General features: G+C 46.4%; 2 protein-coding genes across 3 annotated transcripts; both read right to left on the bottom strand.

The window, feature by feature from the left end:
- Positions 1-215: 215 nt before the first annotated feature.
- On the bottom strand, positions 216-7,550 carry LOC307090062 (antigen peptide transporter 2-like). 2 transcript variants are annotated; one of them, XM_079756596.1, is made up of 12 exons: positions 7,345-7,550; positions 6,964-7,122; positions 6,620-6,734; positions 6,356-6,486; positions 5,873-6,078; positions 5,264-5,461; positions 4,771-4,899; positions 3,571-3,759; positions 2,941-3,114; positions 2,441-2,600; positions 1,434-1,570; positions 216-808 (listed from the first exon to the last, which is right to left on the bottom strand). In XM_079756596.1, the coding sequence occupies exons 1-12, from the start codon at positions 7,451-7,453 to the stop codon at positions 623-625; spliced, it is 1,893 nt and encodes a 630-aa protein (XP_079612722.1). In that variant the 5' UTR covers positions 7,454-7,550; the 3' UTR covers positions 216-622. The 2 variants fall into 2 exon arrangements, with proteins under 2 accessions (XP_079612722.1, XP_079612721.1); XM_079756595.1 differs by having other exon boundaries at positions 6,964-7,550.
- Positions 7,551-7,961: 411 nt separating this feature from the next.
- On the bottom strand, positions 7,962-19,310 carry LOC307089833 (cytohesin-1-like). The gene is made up of 12 exons (XM_079756269.1): positions 19,179-19,310; positions 14,590-14,672; positions 12,200-12,264; positions 11,966-12,032; positions 11,742-11,860; positions 10,965-11,158; positions 10,550-10,698; positions 10,169-10,280; positions 9,504-9,580; positions 9,314-9,385; positions 9,053-9,207; positions 7,962-8,733 (listed from the first exon to the last, which is right to left on the bottom strand). The coding sequence occupies exons 1-12, from the start codon at positions 19,204-19,206 to the stop codon at positions 8,655-8,657; spliced, it is 1,200 nt and encodes a 399-aa protein (XP_079612395.1). The 5' UTR covers positions 19,207-19,310; the 3' UTR covers positions 7,962-8,654.
- Positions 19,311-19,563: the final 253 nt, after the last annotated feature.

Genomic DNA, 19,563 nt, shown 5'->3' with positions numbered 1-19,563 from the left:
GCCCATCTTAGAGTATGTCTCCCTCTGTTTAACACGAGCGGAACTGCATCATATTATTTAACTAATAAAAAATACCATTGAAAGATTATCAGGGAATATGCATTAACTAATCCAGCCTGCTATATAGTGAACAATTATTTTCTTCCAGACTTCAGTGGAACCACCCGCTTTCACTGCTGAGAGAGCTTGACAATCAAGCATTTCCTTACAATTAGTGAGTGCGTCTGTTTTATTGTTTCACGTTTTACTGCGATAAACTCAAACCCAAGCCCCGCTTACACCTACATGTATGTGAGTGCCTGATGAGAAGCTGGATGCCATCCAGCCAAATGTAGCCCGTTCTCACTTAGGATTAGTATGTGTAGGCCAATAATCACCTAATTCAATACATCCTTTATACTAAAGTATTCAAAATTTAAAATTATATTTTCTAATGTGGCGGGGCTCAGTGTAAAAGACAATATGAACGGGGGAAGGGGGAAATAACTAAAGAGGGACCGACAACACCACCTGGGGAATTACACCCCAGGAAATATAGAACAAAGAAAATTAAACTATGATATTACAGAAATAATAAGGACACAGGTTCGAGAACTAAAGAGGCGGAAGAAGCGCTGGGCCTCTAGTGGAACAGGGTCTGATAGCTGCGGTGGTAGCGGCCTCTACTGGCCATGAGCTCCAGGTGCGTGCCCTGCTCCACGATGGCCCCGCCCTCCATGAACACGATGTGGTCCGCCTCCTCCACCGTCCTCAGCTGATGGGCCACCACCAGCAGGGTCACACCCTGCCCCCGCAGCTGCCTCGCCACCTGGCACGTACACACACACACACACACACACACACACACACACACACACACACACACACACGTACGCACACACCGACAGACACAGACACACACGTAGGCTGAGAACCTTGTACCTTATAGGCAGCAACATTTCAAGACATCCCACATGTTGTATGTATGTTGTAAGTCCTGACACTTTTCAAAAATAAATAGTAAGTAAGCATTGTGTAGCATCTTATCCTAGCTACCTTTGTTGTACACAGGGAATGGGTGAACCTAGCAAATGTAAGTGCTTGGCACTTGTTTCTATGAGTTGCTTTCCTCTACTGACAGCGATAAATAGTTGTTTCTCTTTCTTCTGACAAATGTACTTATGGTAAGTCACTCTGGATAAAAGCGTCTGCTAAACGCCCTAAATGTAAATCCCACAATCCAGTTCGATTTATGCGTGGGGTTTTATCATGTTTATTTTTAATCTGCTGTAGGTGTAGCGTGTGTTACGCCGCTTTGGACGCCACACCACACCGCCACACTGGGGTCGGTGGACGTTCTCAGGGGCCATGGAGTCCACGGGCCTTGAGAACGTCCACCGACCCCCGGACATGGGGCCTACAGAGAAGAAGCAGTCAGAGTTTGGGTGACGTACGGCGTGCTGCACGTCTGCGTCCAGGCTGCTGGTGGCCTCGTCCAGGATGATGACCCGGGGCGTCCGGACCAGAGCTCTGGCGATGGCCACGCACTGCCTCTGCCCCGCCCCCAGCTTCACGCCACACTCCCCCATGTCTAGAGAGGGAGACAACACAACGGGATTCATTCTGGGTCTTATTTCTGCAAATAACACTAAGTCCCTTTAATGGGCTTTATGAGTTTTTGTTTATTTATTTAGATGAGGATTCATATCCCCCCCTATTGTTGCTAGTTTGCAACCGCCGCAAAGCTGATTTTCCCCCGCAGTCAACTCGCGCCGCTAAACTTGCGCCCTGAGAGGCGTGTCGCGAAAAGCAGACGCGTGTTCCGGCGCAAATAGTTTAAACACACGCAAACTAAACATTGAATGCATAATACAGTCCATGGCAATGTATATTAACGGTGGGACATATGCATATTATGAACACAAGTCGATAACGATAATGTATAGAATACTGGTAAGAAACGATGTGCGTTAGTGTATTGCCGCATATCATTCAATAGACCCACAGTTGCGGCCACAGTACCGCATATCATATATGTGTTAAGTTCTCTTTACCATAATTTACAGGACGACTCAGTGTTTCTGAAGTTGTAGAAGAAAACGCTATTCCATGTCTGAACAGGGCAATATTATTTGGCCATAAACTGATCCATTTGAAGTTTGAAATTCATGTGGTCATGCATCTGTCTCAGGGGAGACTGCAAACGTCAAAATATCAACTCGTCAGGTTCAAATGAGCTCATGGCTCTTAAAGAGGATGGGAGATGGCGCTCTCATTGGTTTATTGCATGTTACGCCCAAAACACACCTACAGGTATTCAGACCAACCCATTTTAGATTTGTGTTGGGTGCAAGAGTCATTTATCCGCCGGTATAAGCAACAGCGCCAGAGATCCGCCCACAAAGCTAACAACAAACCCAGACCGATATAATAGGGCCCCAGGAGTGGAGTGACGGCCGACCTGTGTCGTATTTCTGCTCCAGCGACGCGATGAAGCCGTCTGCACTGGCTCTCCTTGCTGCCTCCTCCAACATTCCCAGGGTGCAGTTCTCCAGCCCGTATCCGATGTTGGACCCCAGCGAGCCTGAGAACAGGACCGGGTTCTGGGGCACCAGGGTCACCTGCCGTCAGAGGAGGGAGTCATGAGTGTGTTGTCAATCAATCAATAAAACTATTGATATAGCCCTTTGTGCACAAAACAGCAATACAAAGTAATATACAAGGGAAACTACTATAACGAAGCAAGAGATTATTTGAGAGCATGTCATACACCATTATTTGTTATAGTTCTTTGCAAAATAATTCATTTCCTGAAAAGTTCTCGGTGGGCTCTTACTAAGAAGTCCTTTGTAGTAAGTATTTAATTTTGTATAAGAAAAGAAATGTGCTTGAGTAGAAATGCTTGAGTTTGTTTGGAGTCTAAATATCCCTTGTCTCTCAGGGACTGAACCCAGGGACTACCTTCTGGTGGAGGTATTTGTGTTGGTAGCTGTGCAGCGGCTGTCCGTCCAGCAGGATCTGTCCGTCCTGAGGTTCATACAACCTCTTCAGGAGGCTGACGCAGGAAGTCTTCCCTCCGCCAGAGGGACCCACGAGGGCTGTCATCTTCCCCGGGCGAACTTCCAGAGAGAGGGACTATTGCAAAGAGAGAGTGTGTGTACTGTAAAGGACCATATTGTATTCTAGGGAGATTGTTTAATGCTTCTTATCCAAAGCAGCCAACATTGGGAAAATAAACTATTTAGATACTTGTCATAAAAGAAGCAGGCGGGGGTTAGGAATCTAGTATGCCCATAGCCTTCGAACACTGGGGAACCCAGTACCTTTACTGGGAGACAGAGTAGCCGCTATACCATCCTGCCTCCACTACACAAATACACAACTACACAACCACACCGTTGATAGTAGACATCGCAACCTTGGTCCGAAATGATACAAGGTAAGTTATATTTCAGTTTAATAATAGTTTGCTGCTCTTTTGAGCCTGGTTTGTTTAGTCTGAAAACTACAATTAAATTATTGTTTAATTTTTTTTACTATGAATATTACCATCTGTATGTGAAGCAGTCCAGTCCACAAACAGATGCTCACCTTGAGTACGGGTTTATCAGGGGTGCTCGGGTAGGCAAAAGTCACGTTCTGGAAGCTGATTCCGCCCGCCAGCGCCTCGGGGGCAAGCCGTCCTGCCGGTTTGGCGTTGGACGTTCGGTCCAAGTAACCCAACACTTTGGTGATGACTCCCGCGGTGCTCTCGAACTCTCCAGTGGCGTAAAGGAACTCCTGGAACAACCACAACCTTTTAGAATGACTTCCATTTTGTCTCAAGACGGACCAAACTTTGAATGAGACCCAAATCCAAATCCCCCATAGTCTCATGGCCCCATAGTCTCATGGCATCCATGGTCTTATGGCCCTTGTAGTCTCATGGCCCTCATATTCTCATGGCCTCATAGTCTCATGGCCCTCATAGTCTCATGGCCCTCATGGTCTTATTGCCATTATAGTCTCATGGCCCTCATAGTCTCATGGCCTTCATGACCTTATAGTCTCATGGCCCTCATAGTCTCATGGCTCTCATAGTCTCATGGTCTCATGGCCCTCATAGTCTTATGGCCCTCAGTCTCATGCCCCTCATAGTCTCATGGCCCTCATAGTCTTATGGCCCTCAGTCTCATGGGCCTCATAGTCTCATGGCCCTCCGGGTCTCATGGCCTCATAGTCTCAAGGCCCTCATAGTCTCATGGCCCGCAGTCTCATGGCCCTCAGTTTCATGGCCCTCATAGTCTCATGGCCCTCAGTCTCATGGCCCTCGTAGTCTTATGGCCCTCAGTCTCATGGCCCTCAGTCTCATGGCCCTCATAGTTTCATGGCCCTCAGTCTCATGGCCCTCATATTCTCATGGCCCTCGTAGTCTTATGGGTCTGCGTTGAGCATAGCGCCGCTAAGATAAAGCAAAAATCAGCATCTGCCAGCAGCTTCCAGAGTAGCGTCCGGTTATTGGAGGTGGTTTCAAGATTACAATTTTTCTATTGCTCTACGCTGGAAAGAAGTCCAACTATGTTTTCTGTCCAACCTTCAGAGAGCTCTGGAAATGTTCCAGCTGTAGATTTTGAATGACCCTGCACGTTGTGTAATATTGAGAACGTTTTTGACGACCAGGTCCGAGTGCCGCCCTGAAGTCCACCTAGTTTTACACCTAGTTTAATTTATGCCACACAAGGCCTCCACATGAAAGGAGTTGAGAGCGTACAGCAACGGCCAGCCATTGGTAGGATGGAGGCCGATTCTCACCCGTATGCTTGCTGAGAGAGGTCCCTGGTACAGGAAGAAGGCGAGCAGGTCGCCCACGGTGATCTGACCAGAGGAGATCAGGTAGCGGCCCTGGACCAGGATGAGCACCTTGATCCCAACGTTCAGCAGCTAGGGGAGGACAGGTGACAAGGGATTCATTCAGAGCATCTTCGCATTTCACTTTCGGTTAGGAGTCAGGTTAAATTCATGAATCTTGTTTCTCTCTCTCCTAGGGCTGTCCAAGTAATAATTACATTATTTTTAAAAAATACTGTATTAGTACTTAATACTTCTGTATTATACATTCTTTTGTAGTCCAAATAAATCAATAATTTTAAAATGCAGCCCTCCAAATTATTTGAACAATGCAACCCTTAAAATAAAATACTAAACAACGTTTGATAAGACAGATAATCTGTCCCATTATGACCCTCAGACTCATCCACTAAGAAGAGTTTTTATTGAATCCCCTTCGCCCAGCCGCTCTCCTCACCCTTCGCAGCAGGAGGAAGGTGGCGCTGTAGAGTCCCATGCGTGTTTTGAGGACTCTCATCTGGTCCAGCGCCCGGCCGTAGACCCCCGCCTCGTAGGGCTCCGCCCCGCAGCTGCGGACCACCCTGATGCTGCCCAGGGTCTGGGTGGCCAGCCGGTTGTTCTCCGCCTGGCAGTCCTGCAGCTCCTCCTTCATTTCCTGTGGGGCCCGTCATGAGGAACACTGACCGTGAGGCACACTCCAGAGGTTCTGGGTTCAATCCCCGGTATACCTGTAGGCCTGCCTGCTCCTTAATGACCTCTATCTGAATTCAGCGTATGTTCCTAAGAAATACAATATTGGTCTTCAGTTTATTACACACACTTCCTCTTCTTATGAAGCTAAGCCCAGAACAAAGCCCGGAACAAAGCCCAGAACAAAGCCCAGAACAAGGCCTTTAGTGCTTTGTCCATCATCATCATAAGTGTATGAAATGGGATTTGTCCAAGCTTTCCAACTCTCTCACAAATGTACTCAACGTCACTGTGGCTGTATGAATATATTTACATCAGGCCTGCATGCATGACAGTTCTAATGTTTCTGATGGTTCTCATATCTGTTACTTCCTACCTTGCTGTATGCGCTGTACTGGCTCTGTATGAGGCTCAGGAGACGCATCTCCACCACGGTGAGTAGGGTGAGCTGCCAGGACAGCCTGACCATGAGCTGCAGCATGAGGACGCCCTTGATGGTGCTGCGTACCAACAGGTTACAGTTCAGCGCCACGGTTTTACCCATCTTGTCCACGTCCGAATGCAGACGGGAGGCCAGGCTTCCTGAGAGAGGGATGAGTGGGGGGGAGGGAAGGAGAGAGTGGGAGAGGGAGAGAGTGGGGGAGGGAGACAGAGGGAGACGGAGAGAGAGTCAGTGAAGGTGACGCACAATGATTCAGTGCTAACTAAGGAATGTGCCGATTAAATGAAATTCACTATGAAAGTAAGCCAGGGGTATGTACACCAAAAAATTGGTGTACACACTCCTACACACACGTCGCACACACACAGACACACACGTCTGCTCACACACAACAGGTATTATTAGTGTCTGTATCACCAGGCTTGTTGTCCTCAAAGAACTGTATCTCCTGCTGCAGCAGATTGCTGTACAGCAGTCTCTTGACTCTCTGGTTCAGCCTGGACAAGATCCACATAAACGTGCTTCCTCTCAGCGCAGAGAACAGAGGGCTAGAGCAAAAGAACATGAAAAAGACAGGTACTGATGAATGCAGAAATACTGGGACAACAATAAAGTAGCTACAGCCTATGTATTCTTTAAGGAAGGGTAAATCTGCACAAGGGAAACAACTATCAAGCATACCTCCCAAGAGAAAAAAGGGCTAGCCATCCAAGGTTCTTCAGAAAGTGTGTTTGATAGAGCTGACCTCGCAGCATATCAATGACTCTTCCCTGATACAGTGGGATGTATGCATCACCTATCGGGAAAAAGACACACAGATTAAGGATTATTATTTAAGTGGGCTACATAATCCTGTAATTTGTCAAAAGTCTGAGCCGTCCATCGCTACTCATATTGTCTAAATGCAGAATCTAAAATTATTTAAGAATTAGCTTATCACACAATCCAATATAAAATTGTAAAACGTACATATAATATTAACCTTATATTGTATAATATTGTTAATTTAATATTGTTAAACTTACAAGCCACGCCCAGGATGAGGAAGAAGAAGGCAAACATAAGGTAGAGGCGGTCTGGCATGAAGTATTTCAGCACCCTCTTCAGCACCGCCGTTGAGCCGAGATTTTGACCTCCTTTCTTCTTCTGCCCATGGGTCAAATCCATCTCCCATAACGCACATGCTATGATGGAGGAGATTTGGGCCAATACGATCATACCAAGCGTAGGGACTGGACTTCCGTTAAAAGTAGAAAACCCAACTAGAGTTCGTACATTTTCAAAAACAGGAAGCAATAGGCACACGAGAGTCACAAACCTGTACACTACAGGTGTGGGTTTGTCGTCAATATAAACGGTCCATGTGTTAATTAGTATCATTTTTAATACTGCAAAAGTCCACAAACCAGGCAATCCACCACAACTTGGGAACTGTAGAAACACCAGTTCGGCGAAGAGTATCAGCCAGAACATAACGTCCGAGAGGAGGACAAATCCATACGTCTTCCATTTCATTTTCGTCGACTTAAATGGTTTATCCTATAATAAATTACAGGAATGTATATTCAAATAAAAAATGGAGAGAAGTACCCCACTGTCTGCACGACTTTAGTTTCGCTTTGGATTATCTCGCGCGACCAGTGTTCACGAGATTTGGAGGAACAGGAAGACCAATATCAAATGTCGATAAATATTTTATTGTTGCCAGAAGATGGCAGCAGAGAAGGCTATACTTGAGAATTGCCCCAACAAAAATTGGTCATCTACAATAAGCTACTCAAGACTAATGTTTAGCAGTTTAATGAATGGCCTGTCTGTGGGATCCTGGGGCTCATGATACCGTAGAACGGACCCAACAACAAACGTGACAAGTATATCAAACAAAGGTCCAATCTTAAATCACTTTATTGAAACAAAATGTAAAACAATAACTTACAATAAATATTTGACTATCTAACAAGTTCCTTTATTTGTAGAAACAGTGCAGAACTTACCACTACAAACAAAATATTCTTATGTTGAAATTGGGAAAAAGTAAATGAGGACATTCTTATTTAAATAATGTAAACACTTTATTTACAAAGTAAGATATTTTTAAATGTAGCTCAAAGATATGAAATATAGTAGGATAACCTAAATGTCCAGCATTTTGTCGCCCTTGCTTTCAAATAAATTGTATTTGAATATGAGGAAAGGCTTAGAAAGAAAGTAGAAAAAATGTCCCATCAAAGAAATGACAACTGCCATTTTGTGACACCATGAAATAGATTGGGTGGAATTTCTCTTGACCTCAACTGCAGTATCACTTAAATAGCAAAATATGTAAATTCTTTTTGTCCTCTAATTTGGATGTTAGAGGAGCAGAGGGAGGTGTAAGTCTGCCGGAAGTGCTTTGATTGTAGATCATTCTGTGTCTCGACAGAAAAAGTAACAATTACGCTGGAGGAGGGGGTTTGCTTTAGGGATCTGCTTGTGTATGCGTTTTAGAAGAAAGAGAAAGTTAGCATGAGAGCGAGAGAGAGAGAGGGAGCAGATAATGGCACCAGAAAGGCCGTTCCTCTTGGTCTCTAGGCTAGGTCCAACGGTTAACCCCTGTATGAACCACACAGGACAGTGTCCCTCGTCCAAAATGGCCCTGTGGGCATGAAGGTCCTCATAGTGCACTGTCCACCACACAGGACGGACGGACGGAGCAGTGGTCGCTCCGACGCAGAAGCTACAGCCCCTTGAGGGAAGACACTTTCTTTTTCCGTGCCGCCAGCATCTCGTAAAAGGGATCCTTGCTGATGGCCGCTCTATAGGGAGACACAGACAAGGTGGACAGAATGATGAGCCAGGGCACGTCTGTTTAAACTGCACCCTTTAAACACAATGACCAGTGTTCTGTGTATAGGCAGAAACACACAACACATTTTAAAAAGTCTTCTAAAGCACAATTTAACAAAATAAGAAAATGAAAGAGAAATGTAAAAGGAAAGCATAAGGTCAGATAATATATATTCCAGTCCAGACAGATGTACATTATAGGAAAAAGCCACGGAAAACAGAAGATTAGAGTTTTGAGCCCTAAAGTTGAGTAAGGGCAGTTGGAGGGTAGGGTGGGGAGGGGCTTACTTGATGCTGGTGATCCACTCGTCCTTCTCCTCGGTCGTGGGGGCCGAGATGCGGTAGAAGGTGTGGTTGCCCTCGACGACCCGGCCATCGGCCTCCGTCTTGCAGGCCTTGATCACCTGGTCCTTCTGGTCCGGGATGTAGAGCTCAAAACAGTTCTGGGAATAGAGAATGGAGGGTGCATAAAAGATTGACCAAAAAATAAAAACAACGATCCGCCTTTACTTTATTAACAGTTTGAGATGCAGTACTTTAGAAACGTACCGGTTTCTTTGAGTCCTCCACCTCTCTGATGCTGAGGTTCTCCAGGGGAATGATCCCTCTGGGTTCCTTATCCTAGGAGGACGACAGAGGGAACGTCATCACGGTGAGAATACAGGGAGCACGGTACAGGCCCCGTTTCCTGGACGCTGGTGCCTTGCTCGTTCTTTGTCATTGCGTTGGCCCTACTCACTGTGGTGTATTCGAAGTAGTAGAGGCAGTTGTCGGTGAGAATGAACCAGCGTCTTTTCCAGGTCTTCACGCGTCCCCCTGGTGGGTCAGAGGACATGTGAGCGAGGGACTTGGAAAAAGTTCAAAAAACACTGCAGAACATTTGGTCAAGCCGGCTTCATTAATGTAGTTGAAGTCATGACGACAGTCACTTGAAAGCAGGCATGCTTAATGTCCGGGGGGGGGGGGGGGGTGAATGGCCAGGCATGGAGCAGAGCAGAAGCAATGTTAAGAAGCTTATTGGCTGACACGGTGGCATCTCAAAACATAAAAGGCCAGACGCTTAGGGACACACAGCATAGGGCCAAGAGGCCTTTGGTAGATGCAACAACAATACAAATGACCTTTTTCGTTTTTGCAAATGAAAATGGGAAGTTAGGCGAAACGGAAGCAGATATCGCCGCAACAGCGCGTATGAGGGACAGCAAAGCAAAGCTCAAAAGCGTCACGTGAAGATGGCGTTTGCAAAGCTTTTTTTTTTTGAAAAGCTCGTACATACCTCCTGGTGAGACCATCCCATGAAAAACAAACGAAACAGAGAGAGTCACAATAGAGAAGTCATATTTATACTGTATATATAACTAATATATCTTGATGGGACTTCATAGAGTGAGCACACACACACACCTAGCTTCAGCAGCCACCCCTCCCGGTCAGGGTTGAAGAAGGTGTGAGTGAGGTCATTCCCGTCATCTTCTGGAATCTTGAAGGGTTCATTCTTGATGCTGTCGTAGAGGTTCTGTAGAAACATGATCGAAGAGTCTATAAGTCGAGGGTTTAAAAGAGACCCTTTGGATATAGCCCCACCATGTGGCCTATTTATATTATAAATATAAATAGTATGTTTGGTGATGACCTTTCATGGGCTATCATTTACATTTCGTTAAGGGGATATCTGCATATGCAATATGCTCCTATGAATTGAGCAGTGTATAGGGCTGTACCGAAATGGAAATTATAGAAAGATGAACATGCAGGGTCTGATTATATTTAGAAGAAGCCCCGTACCCTGAGCAGGTCTTCTGGGAGGTCTCCGCCGTCATTGATCCCTCTGTTCATGGCGGTGAACCTCTGCACGGATGGCTTGTCCTTCACGTTGGGGTTGTGCAGGCTGGTGTTCAGCATGATCACAGCGAACGACAGCACGTAGCACGTGTCTAGAAGGGCCACAGCGGGGAGCACCTGTGAGTCCCTCTCCGCACCCTCCATCACCTCAAGCACCATTTCACGACTTACAACCATTCACTCACACATTCACACACCGACGGCGTCAACCACGCAGGGTTGACAGCCAGCGCGTCAGGAGGAGCAGGGGATCGAACCAGCAACCTTCCGGCAACCAGTCAACCCGTCCCTACCTGCTGAGCTACTGCCGCCCCTACACCGCCTACAACACCACCTCCTAGTAGTCTTCGGTCCTCACCTGTGCTCTGGAAGACGCCGGCGTTGCAGTGGCAGTAGCGCTGGGCGAAGGCCTCCATCATGCGGTCGATCTTCTGGGCCTCGCCGGGCAGACGGAAGCTCCACAGGAACTGCCTGAGGGCCTGCACCAGGTTGAGGTCCGTGAACTCATGCAGCTGCACGAAGGCATGCAGGACCTGGAGGTTGAACTCATCTCTGGAGGGAGGGACACACACACACACACACACACACACACACACACACGATTAAAGGACATACAACTTCTCTGTGCCTCAGTTGAACATATCCAAACATGTATGAGGAGATATTCCCATGTTATGATCTTGATGAGATGAAGAGAGCATTGCTGTGGCTGCCAGACGATTCCCGCAAGCTCATGTTTTGTTTGCTCTGCAGATAAGTGCTGACTCCCCTCACGTACAAAAAGATTGGTCTGGAACGAGCTAGGCGGACCAATCAGGACGGTTCCACTAATATGAGGCAGGACAAATACAATGATGGTGCAGGCTGCCATAGGGGCAACTTAAAAACAAACAAAGATGGGGGCCACTGATGTAGAACGGTCTTTTGATTCCCCTTGGAAATCCCAAATGAACGGAGAGGTCCCAGCCCAATTGCAGTTTTCCATTCGTCTGGCGATGCCAGGCTAACAGAGTAGGGAGATAGGGATTACGATAAACCACCGCATTTTTGGAGAGGACGCTCAAAAAATATAATCTGTCCATAATCGGCCTCCAAAATCCTCAGCGTGCGCCATGGTCATCATTGCATTGCTCACCTCTCCCCCAGGTAGTCTCCTATGGCATTCTTGTTAAGCCCCTCCCCCTTGTACAGGAACTGGGCAATATCATCACATGTGTTCTTCAGGAGGGCGCTGTCAATCAAGAACCTGATCCCCTAGGCAAAGGAAAACAAAAAGGATGAGAAGGCAGCTGCTATCCAGCTGAGCTCGATACTTGGACTAGCCTTCATCGTCCAAATGGGTTTTCCATTGTCGCTCACCTTCTTTGGGTCCATATTGAACTTCTTACGGCCCATGGCCATCTGTTTATTCCTCTGCATGTTCTTTCTTTGGATAAAAATGATAGAAAGAACGGAATGGATTTTCATTAAGGCCCGAGGACCCCAGCCCCGCCTCCACAAGATCAGCCCACTCTGGTACCAAACGCCTCCAGGCCTGTGGGGTCTTATGCGGATCTTGTCTGGTCTTATTGACCAGTTGGCACAGAACGTTACCTCTCTTGGGTGAGTCCCAGGTCCTCGATCTCACAGGTCACCTCTGCAATCTCATCCTTCAGGCGCTGGGAGAGAGGAGAGGACCATTAAACATGTACGGCGATCGCCGAGAGCCAACACTGTTGGGGGGGGACTGTGCACATGAGGACATAAATGATGTCAAGAGATTGCATTACAAGCTGCCTCCTTGTGATGTCTGCCACTTTAATCCAGCCCCCACAGAGTTTGATGCTGTGCGTGTGTGTGTGTGTGTGTGTGTGCGCGCGCGCGTGTCTGCAGTGATCACACATGGCCCGGGACACAAGCAGACCCAGCAGCCATCCTGCTGAGCTGACCCAGTAAGGCAGGCTGACCAGCGACGGGTCAACAGTGAGGACACTGAGAGCCAAGGCTTTCTTTCTCCCCTGGAGGTATTTGGGACAGGGGGATGAATGCGGCCTGAGAGCCGTTGCACCTGCCGCTTGGGGTGGGACCAGGCGCCCCCCCCCCCTCCCCTGACCCAGATTCCCCCCAGTCATGGCTGCGGCCCGTCTGTGTGTGCAGGCTTTCACACGGGGAGGGAGGGAGGGGAGGTAAGGTCAAAGAATGGGACATCTCAGCGGAGCGGCTTGGAGAGCTAAGATGCTCAGGTTTTAGTAGGAAATACTGTGCAGAGAAACTCTTTAAGTAGGAAATACTGTGCAGAGAAACACTTTTAGTAGGAAATACTGTGCAGAGAAACACTTTTAGTCAGAAATATTGTAAAAAAAATAAATAGTAAGAGAAAGCGACTGCACCAAACAACAGGGGGTCAACCTGACGAGTAGATGTGAGAAGATAGGCTCGGGGACCGCGTTATGAGAGGATTTGGCTATATCTACCATGCGTGAACATTTATTTGCTTGTGAAAGAAAATCTTCCAGCACAAATTTGAACACTGATTTTATAAGAAAGTGTTTTGTGCTGAGAGTTTGAGGAAGGAGGGGGAAAAGGCACTTTGATGCAACCCAAAAAAGTGACTTGAGTTTCGAGCAGAGTAGAGCGTACACCGTTTTTTTCTAAATAACAGGCTTACTTTGGTAACAGTGAAACGATGGCATAGATAACTATGTTGAAGATCCTTCAAGACATATAACCACGTATATTACAAAAAAAGATTTTGGGCTCCAATAAAGGGTGAGGGCTTTCAGAAGTGTGATTCTTAACACCTTGAATATCTGAGAGTACTAACTTACGTTGTCTGACCAAATTTTTATTTAATAAATGATGATGAGTAATAATAATCAACTACTATCATGTATTAAACATTAGAGGTCCTTTGGAGGCCTTATGCCTAAAGCAGTCTTGTTGGGACCATTCAGCAAAGATTTCCATGGCTACTAACCAGCCTTCTAAACTTAACTATAATGACAGGGACTTGAGTCTCCATTACTGAAAATATTCCATGGCTCATTACCCAAAATTCTCCAGGGTAGGGCAAATGACAGGAAAGCGAGGAGCAAGAGTCACAACCCCTGATGTTAGTCAAAGGCAGCCAGTATGTGGCATGGTGGGTAGTGTATGGACATTTGTGTTGGACAATGCTGACAAATCAACACAAGGCTTCCTAAGAGTAAACTGGTGGACAGCTCACACACACACAATCTGACAAATCATGTTGGTTGCACAGGGATGCACACACGTAAAGAAGGGTCATTGACGCATGTTGTGCTTTGGAATTATCCGCATAACGCATTTGTTTAGCTGAGAAATATAAGCTGTGGCTAAACCAACACGCAAATATGGACAGGAAGAGGGCCGCGCACAAACCCACACTCAAACACAGACGACGACCAAGGGAAACCTTCTGGAAGTCACTAGACATAGGCGATCAGCAGGTGTGAATAAGGTGCAAATCAGTCCTTACATTGACCAGTCCAAAGAGACGTACATCAGACCCTTAAACAAGAATCTGTGACCCACGTGTATGAGGCCTTGCATGAAATACGATGATGTACAGGGTTAACGAGACACGATGGTGAGAATGTGCAACCCAATGCACATCGCTTTAGGTGGACTTGCGTGGTTGTGGCAAGTTTGTCACCGTGGTAAATGTCCCGATGTCGTTTGCGAACAAGGCTAGGGTGTGCATGGTTCAGTCGAGCCCACGGGGCAGGAAGCAGCACACTACTAAGCCACAGGTCAGTCAGGTGGGTACACACTACAGTTGCAACATGGAGGTAGCTGTTGTGAACAGGCCAAATACTGTTTAAATAAAGAAACATTCAAAGGCCCTCTTGGAAAAGTCACATTTGTCGCGTCCAGCCCTGATTACTAGTTATAGACTGCTCAAAGGCAGGAGGAATCACTCCTCTAACCACACTAGTGTGTTCCTGTGTGTGTGTGTGTGTGTGTGTGTGTGTGTGTCTCACTTGTATGTCTTGCATCAGCTCTTGCTTCCTGCGGCGGATGCTCTCCAGGTCCTGCCTCTCTTCAGGGCTGAGGTCATTGGGCACTAAAAGAGGAGAAGAAGACATGAAGACAACAGTCACCAGGCAGACAGAGGCGTCACACACACAGACCAGAGAATGCCTGGGCTGGGAGGGATATTAATACAGCCCTGCTGCAACCCCTAATCCATCCGATTGGACCACATGTCTGCCAGACACTCACAATCTATCCCGCTTTATGTGTCTCTCACACACACACACACACACACACACACACACACACACACACACACACACAGACTTTTAGAATTGGTCTTTGAACCCAAACAAAAAGCTGATCCAACCAGTCCTCCACTGCAATAGACAGCCAGTTTAAAACCAAAGTACCACATCTGTCTGAGGATAGGGCGGTGGTATTATGCCCTGGATAACTAAACTCAATACAGCATGCGCTGAACAAATGTCTCCACCCTTCCCCACTTGAAATTCACACCCACATAAAAAAGGGATATAAACACCCCCCCCCCCCCACACACACACACACACGTTATGAGGTGCAGAGGGGAACCGCATGGCAGACAGCAGATCTGTAGTGGGAGGCTAAAACAAGAGCCAGAGTGAAGGTTTAAATGTCAGTTATAAGGGGAGAGGAGGTTCGGCCAAGGCATCACATATTTTGAATGCCAATGCTATGCTATGGTGAATGTGGTATTTCTCTCCATGTATAATTTACTTATAAAAGCAAAAGCGACACTCTATAAATAAAGAAAAAGGCCATGCCAAAGGCATTCAAATATTGTAGGTTAAGTACAAATGAAGGGAGGGGCCGTTATTCCCTGAGGTACAGATCTCAGCCCAGTATTACTGCTTTACACTCACCGAGCAGACAGACAGCCCTTGACTATGATGTCTAAATACTAATAATCCAAAATGGTTACTCCTACATACAAGGAAACGCATATCCAGCATGTGTGATGTGATATGGCAGTTGTTACAGTGTAAGGATATTTAGCGCTATGCACACACGCACACATTTACATCCCCCTGCGAGAAAGTCTAAAGTAGGCTGGAGCTGCTCCCATTTTAAAGTCAGAGACAAGAATAACTCCACATTGTGGTCTCACACACACACACACACACACACACACACACACACGTTACTTACACGACTCCCGTCCAAGCTCGGCTACCTAGTCCACAGGTCACCCAGAGTGTGTGTGGGTTTGTTTGCGCGTGTTGGCAAGACACGGGACACAGTCACAACCGTGACGCTGAAGAGCAGCTGGTCAGTTCAAACGGATGTAAACTTTAACCTTCACTTGTAACCCTCACCCCCTCACCACCCCTCCCACCTACTGCTGCCGTCCCCATCCTCTGCACGCTTGACAGCCGTTAGGAAATCATACGCAGGCCACTGACGGGAACGGTGAAGGCAACAGCGGTCCAAAGGCCAGGGCAAACAACCAAACAAAGAGTGGGCTATTTTATCAGCTGTTCCGTCGTGTGGTTTGCGATTTGTCATTAGAGTGTCAAAAAGGACGACAGACGCACACGCGACGCACACGCAACAGCACACCCACCTAGGAGGGTGAGGGCAGTCATGATGGCATGACTCTAAAATCACACCAGCGTAATGCTGAAATCTCACAGTCGCCTATTTCCATCAGCAATGACCTCAATCGTATTTGTGTCTTGTGAGAGAATCAAAAGGCAGATAATCCAAACTGAAAATAAATATATTAAAAAAAAACGTTACTCCAAATCTATCCCAGACTCCAGTATTGTGTATCCAATCTGTCAATATTCCACAGGTCTATCCTGTTCCAGACCACTCTGAGTAGGCGGCCTGGGCTGTGAACGGTCCTGGTGCAGATGGGGTCCGGTGGGATGGAGTCCTGCCCCTCCATCCACTCAACGCTGAGGTCCGCCCGCTGGTCCCCCTCCCTCCAGGACCGCCCAGCCTTAATCCTCCAAACACACACATTCTGCCACAGAGACAGAGCCAAGAGGGAAGGAGAAGTATGGCCAGCCTATAGTTATAGCAGAAGAGTTTGTGTGTGTGGGAGGGAGAGAGAGAACGAGAGGAAGACCTCTGCCCAACGTGTGTGTGTGAGTGTGTGTGTGTGTGTGTGTGTGTGTGTGTGTGTGTGTGTGTGTGTGTGTGTGTGTGTGTGTGTGTGTGTGTGTGTGTGTGCGTGCGTGCGTCACCTCCAACCCTTTCCCTCTGTTCCCTACCACTCCTCCTACCTTGCACGTCATACAGACTACCCCCCTGTGTATGCACCAAACTCCCGTGAAAACCACGGTATTATATTCCTTCCATTATCACTGTGTGTAGCTCTATGGTAAACACAGAACAGCCCTCCTTGTACATTTAGTGTCCTATTGCAAGGGGTGTATCACTATTTGTGATACTTACTATTTATAAGCATATAACAAGCATATAACAATTTTATTGCATCTTTATTTACCAGAGTATATTTATAACATAAGAATTCCCCATTGGTAGAAGTTGCTATTCCAGGTAGTAGCAATCCTTCTTAGAATAGTGTACTGTGGTTGTTGTTTTTGGGAAATTTGAGTGAGTCCAAAGAAAAAATAAAGTAACCAACCCACTCAAGTGCCACTAAAGGTAATTTTCCTTAATGTCTTACATTTTCCCATAGTGCCCTTTGTTGCTACAGTACAACAAGGTTCACATCCTCTACGTTGCTACGACGATGTGTGATGCTGAGAACTGACAACGACTGTTTTACTATGACTGGGGGTCAATTGTCATATGCTCCATAATTTGGTTGATTTCAGACTTACATTTTGAAGTCAACTATGTTTTATGTTTATGTTTTTAATGTTCTACTTCACTGACTAGACTCTCCAAGTCAATATTTATTTAGTGGTAATCTCAAAAGATCTCAATAATATATATATTAAAAAAAAGGGCATTTAAGTTACGATCACAGAATGAGTTGACACAATGGTGATTGAGTATAGGGCCCACTAATCTAAGCTATTGCATTTGCAGTATTAAGAGAGTTACGCTAGGTGGCGCCAACGAGAACGAAACAGACCTTCGAAATTACCAGTTGAACAATGCTTTTCCAAATCATTGAGGCAAAATTAACTTTAAATCATAAGCTCCATTCATGGTGGCATCGCGTGGAGCTGGCCACCAGCGGAGCAGAGAACACACCGTCACTGTGTTCAGGATAACCAATGAGCATTAAGCCTGACGTGAGCTTATACCACTACCAAGTAAGTGAACACAGCCTTAGCAGCCGCCCACTGTTTTTGGGTCACTTGGGCATCACAAGATTAGCCCACACGCAAGAAAAACCACAAGCATGATAACATGTCCAGAAACACAACCAAGCAGCGGCGAATTCAAGACAAAAGAGCTGATGAATTTACCCTTAAGTTCTCGGGTGGGTCGAGGGGAAGGGTGAAGAAGAGCTAATTTAAGTTCTGCCACTGTGAGTGAACACATGTTGGACAAAGCAGCATTTGTCCATGCAAATGTTGGCTTTAGGACAGCCATTAAAAGCCTTGAACATAATGTAATAGGCCTAATCATGTGGCTTTGGAGGGATCCCTGGTGACTGCTGATCAAATACAGCCTCGGGATGCCACGATACAGGGCCAAGGGACAAGAGTTCAAGAGGCAAAAGAAAACGAAATAAGAGGAACAATGTTGGTCCACGTGCCATTTTATAATCACACGTTGCAATTTCCCCCGAAAATATCTGAAAGAGTATTTTTTTTTTATATATACTTTTTTTATGTTGGTTGGTTGGTTTGAGCACAGAATTGTTTGATGTATAGTCCGATTTTACCATTCAGGACTATTGCCATCACTAGCACCATCCCAAGGGCCAACATAATCATGTATCCTATAATCATGAGTCCTGTTATCATGTAGTAACACACACACATCGCCCCAGTCTTCTTACGCCTCTTTCTGGTGTGGGTCAAACTCTAGAAAACATCGATGAGAATCATAAAAGAGCTCTTTCATTTCAAGAATGTTTTTAAAAACTAGAATTGGCATCGAAAATGTTATTAAATCGTATGCCTACCTTATGTGTATTTTTCTAGTTTTATCGGTCTGGCTCACTTGGTTTCAGAGAATTAGCTGTACCAGTCCATCACAGAAGGACCATCGTAGAGACCTGATCATGGAGAACCGGGCTGCCCTGACTTGAACCCTCACCTCCCTTCAAACCCAGGGGTACCACCAGCACAATCCCTTTAACTAAAAGGTCCTAATGTCGAGTCCCTGAACACACGCAGGCTACACAGCTCCATACCCACACATGGGAATCATTAAACCAAGGGATGGTAGGTCGAGCAAATTCTACATATCGTATTCATTCGAGGTTAAAACCCCTATGAAGCGGAAAAGGATGAGAAAGACGAGCCCAGGACCACCGAGCCCCGTGCTAGCCTTGGCCGGTGGGCCGGTCCTCTGCGGGAGGGCTGGCGGGTCGTCTAGCCAGAGGGTCGGGCTAGCTGCTGTGCTAACAGCCGAAGACACAATTAAACCCAACTAACGTTGGAGCAACCGAGCAACTCACCAACTCCGTCTTCCGACTTCAGCACCATGTCTGCGTCGTAAAGAAATGCTCAGTGACTAGAAACCTAACTTGTCGGCGATTTATATGGGAGAAGGTCCCCCTTTACAGTGCATTTGTAATACGAAGCTCGCTTTTTTTATCGGTTTAAAACACTGGCAAGTGCCTGGGAGGAATTAACTACACCGGCATGCGGCAGACTGGTGTAGGAGGGGCTTCAAAGGCAGTAGCCAATTAGGTTACATTTTGGCACAGGACAAATACCATCAGACCAGACACACGACCCCCATGCTCTATTCTGAATACATGAATACAATGATGAAAGAGTCCGCGAAATGATACAAGCATCTCAGGACATATTCAAGAATACATAATCAACTCAATAATA

The sequence above is a fragment of the Pollachius pollachius genome, assembly GCF_949987615.1.
Source record: "Pollachius pollachius genome assembly, chromosome: 19".
Lineage (NCBI taxonomy): Eukaryota > Metazoa > Chordata > Actinopteri > Gadiformes > Gadidae > Pollachius > Pollachius pollachius.
This window is presented reverse-complemented; position numbering and strand designations above follow the sequence as displayed.

Bases quoted from the DNA above. Each gene is read 5' to 3' on its own strand.
- LOC307090062 (XM_079756595.1), bottom strand. From the start codon at position 7,453: ATGAAATGGAAGACGTATGGATTTGTCCTCCTCTCGGACGTTATGTTC. The intron at 5,462-5,872 runs GTAGGAAGTAAC...CGGGCCCCACAG, and splicing joins AGTACAGCGCATACAGCAAG to GAAATGAAGGAGGAGCTGCA. The intron at 3,760-4,770 runs GTGAGAATCGGC...TGGTTGTTCCAG, and splicing joins CTCTCTCAGCAAGCATACGG to GAGTTCCTTTACGCCACTGG.
- LOC307089833 (XM_079756269.1), bottom strand. From the start codon at position 19,206: ATGGTGCTGAAGTCGGAAGACGGAGTTG. The intron at 12,033-12,199 runs GTAACGTTCTGT...TTTTATCCAAAG, and splicing joins CTGGGACTCACCCAAGAGAG to AAAGAACATGCAGAGGAATA. The intron at 11,159-11,741 runs GTGAGCAATGCA...CCCTCCCTCCAG, and splicing joins GGAGACTACCTGGGGGAGAG to AGATGAGTTCAACCTCCAGG.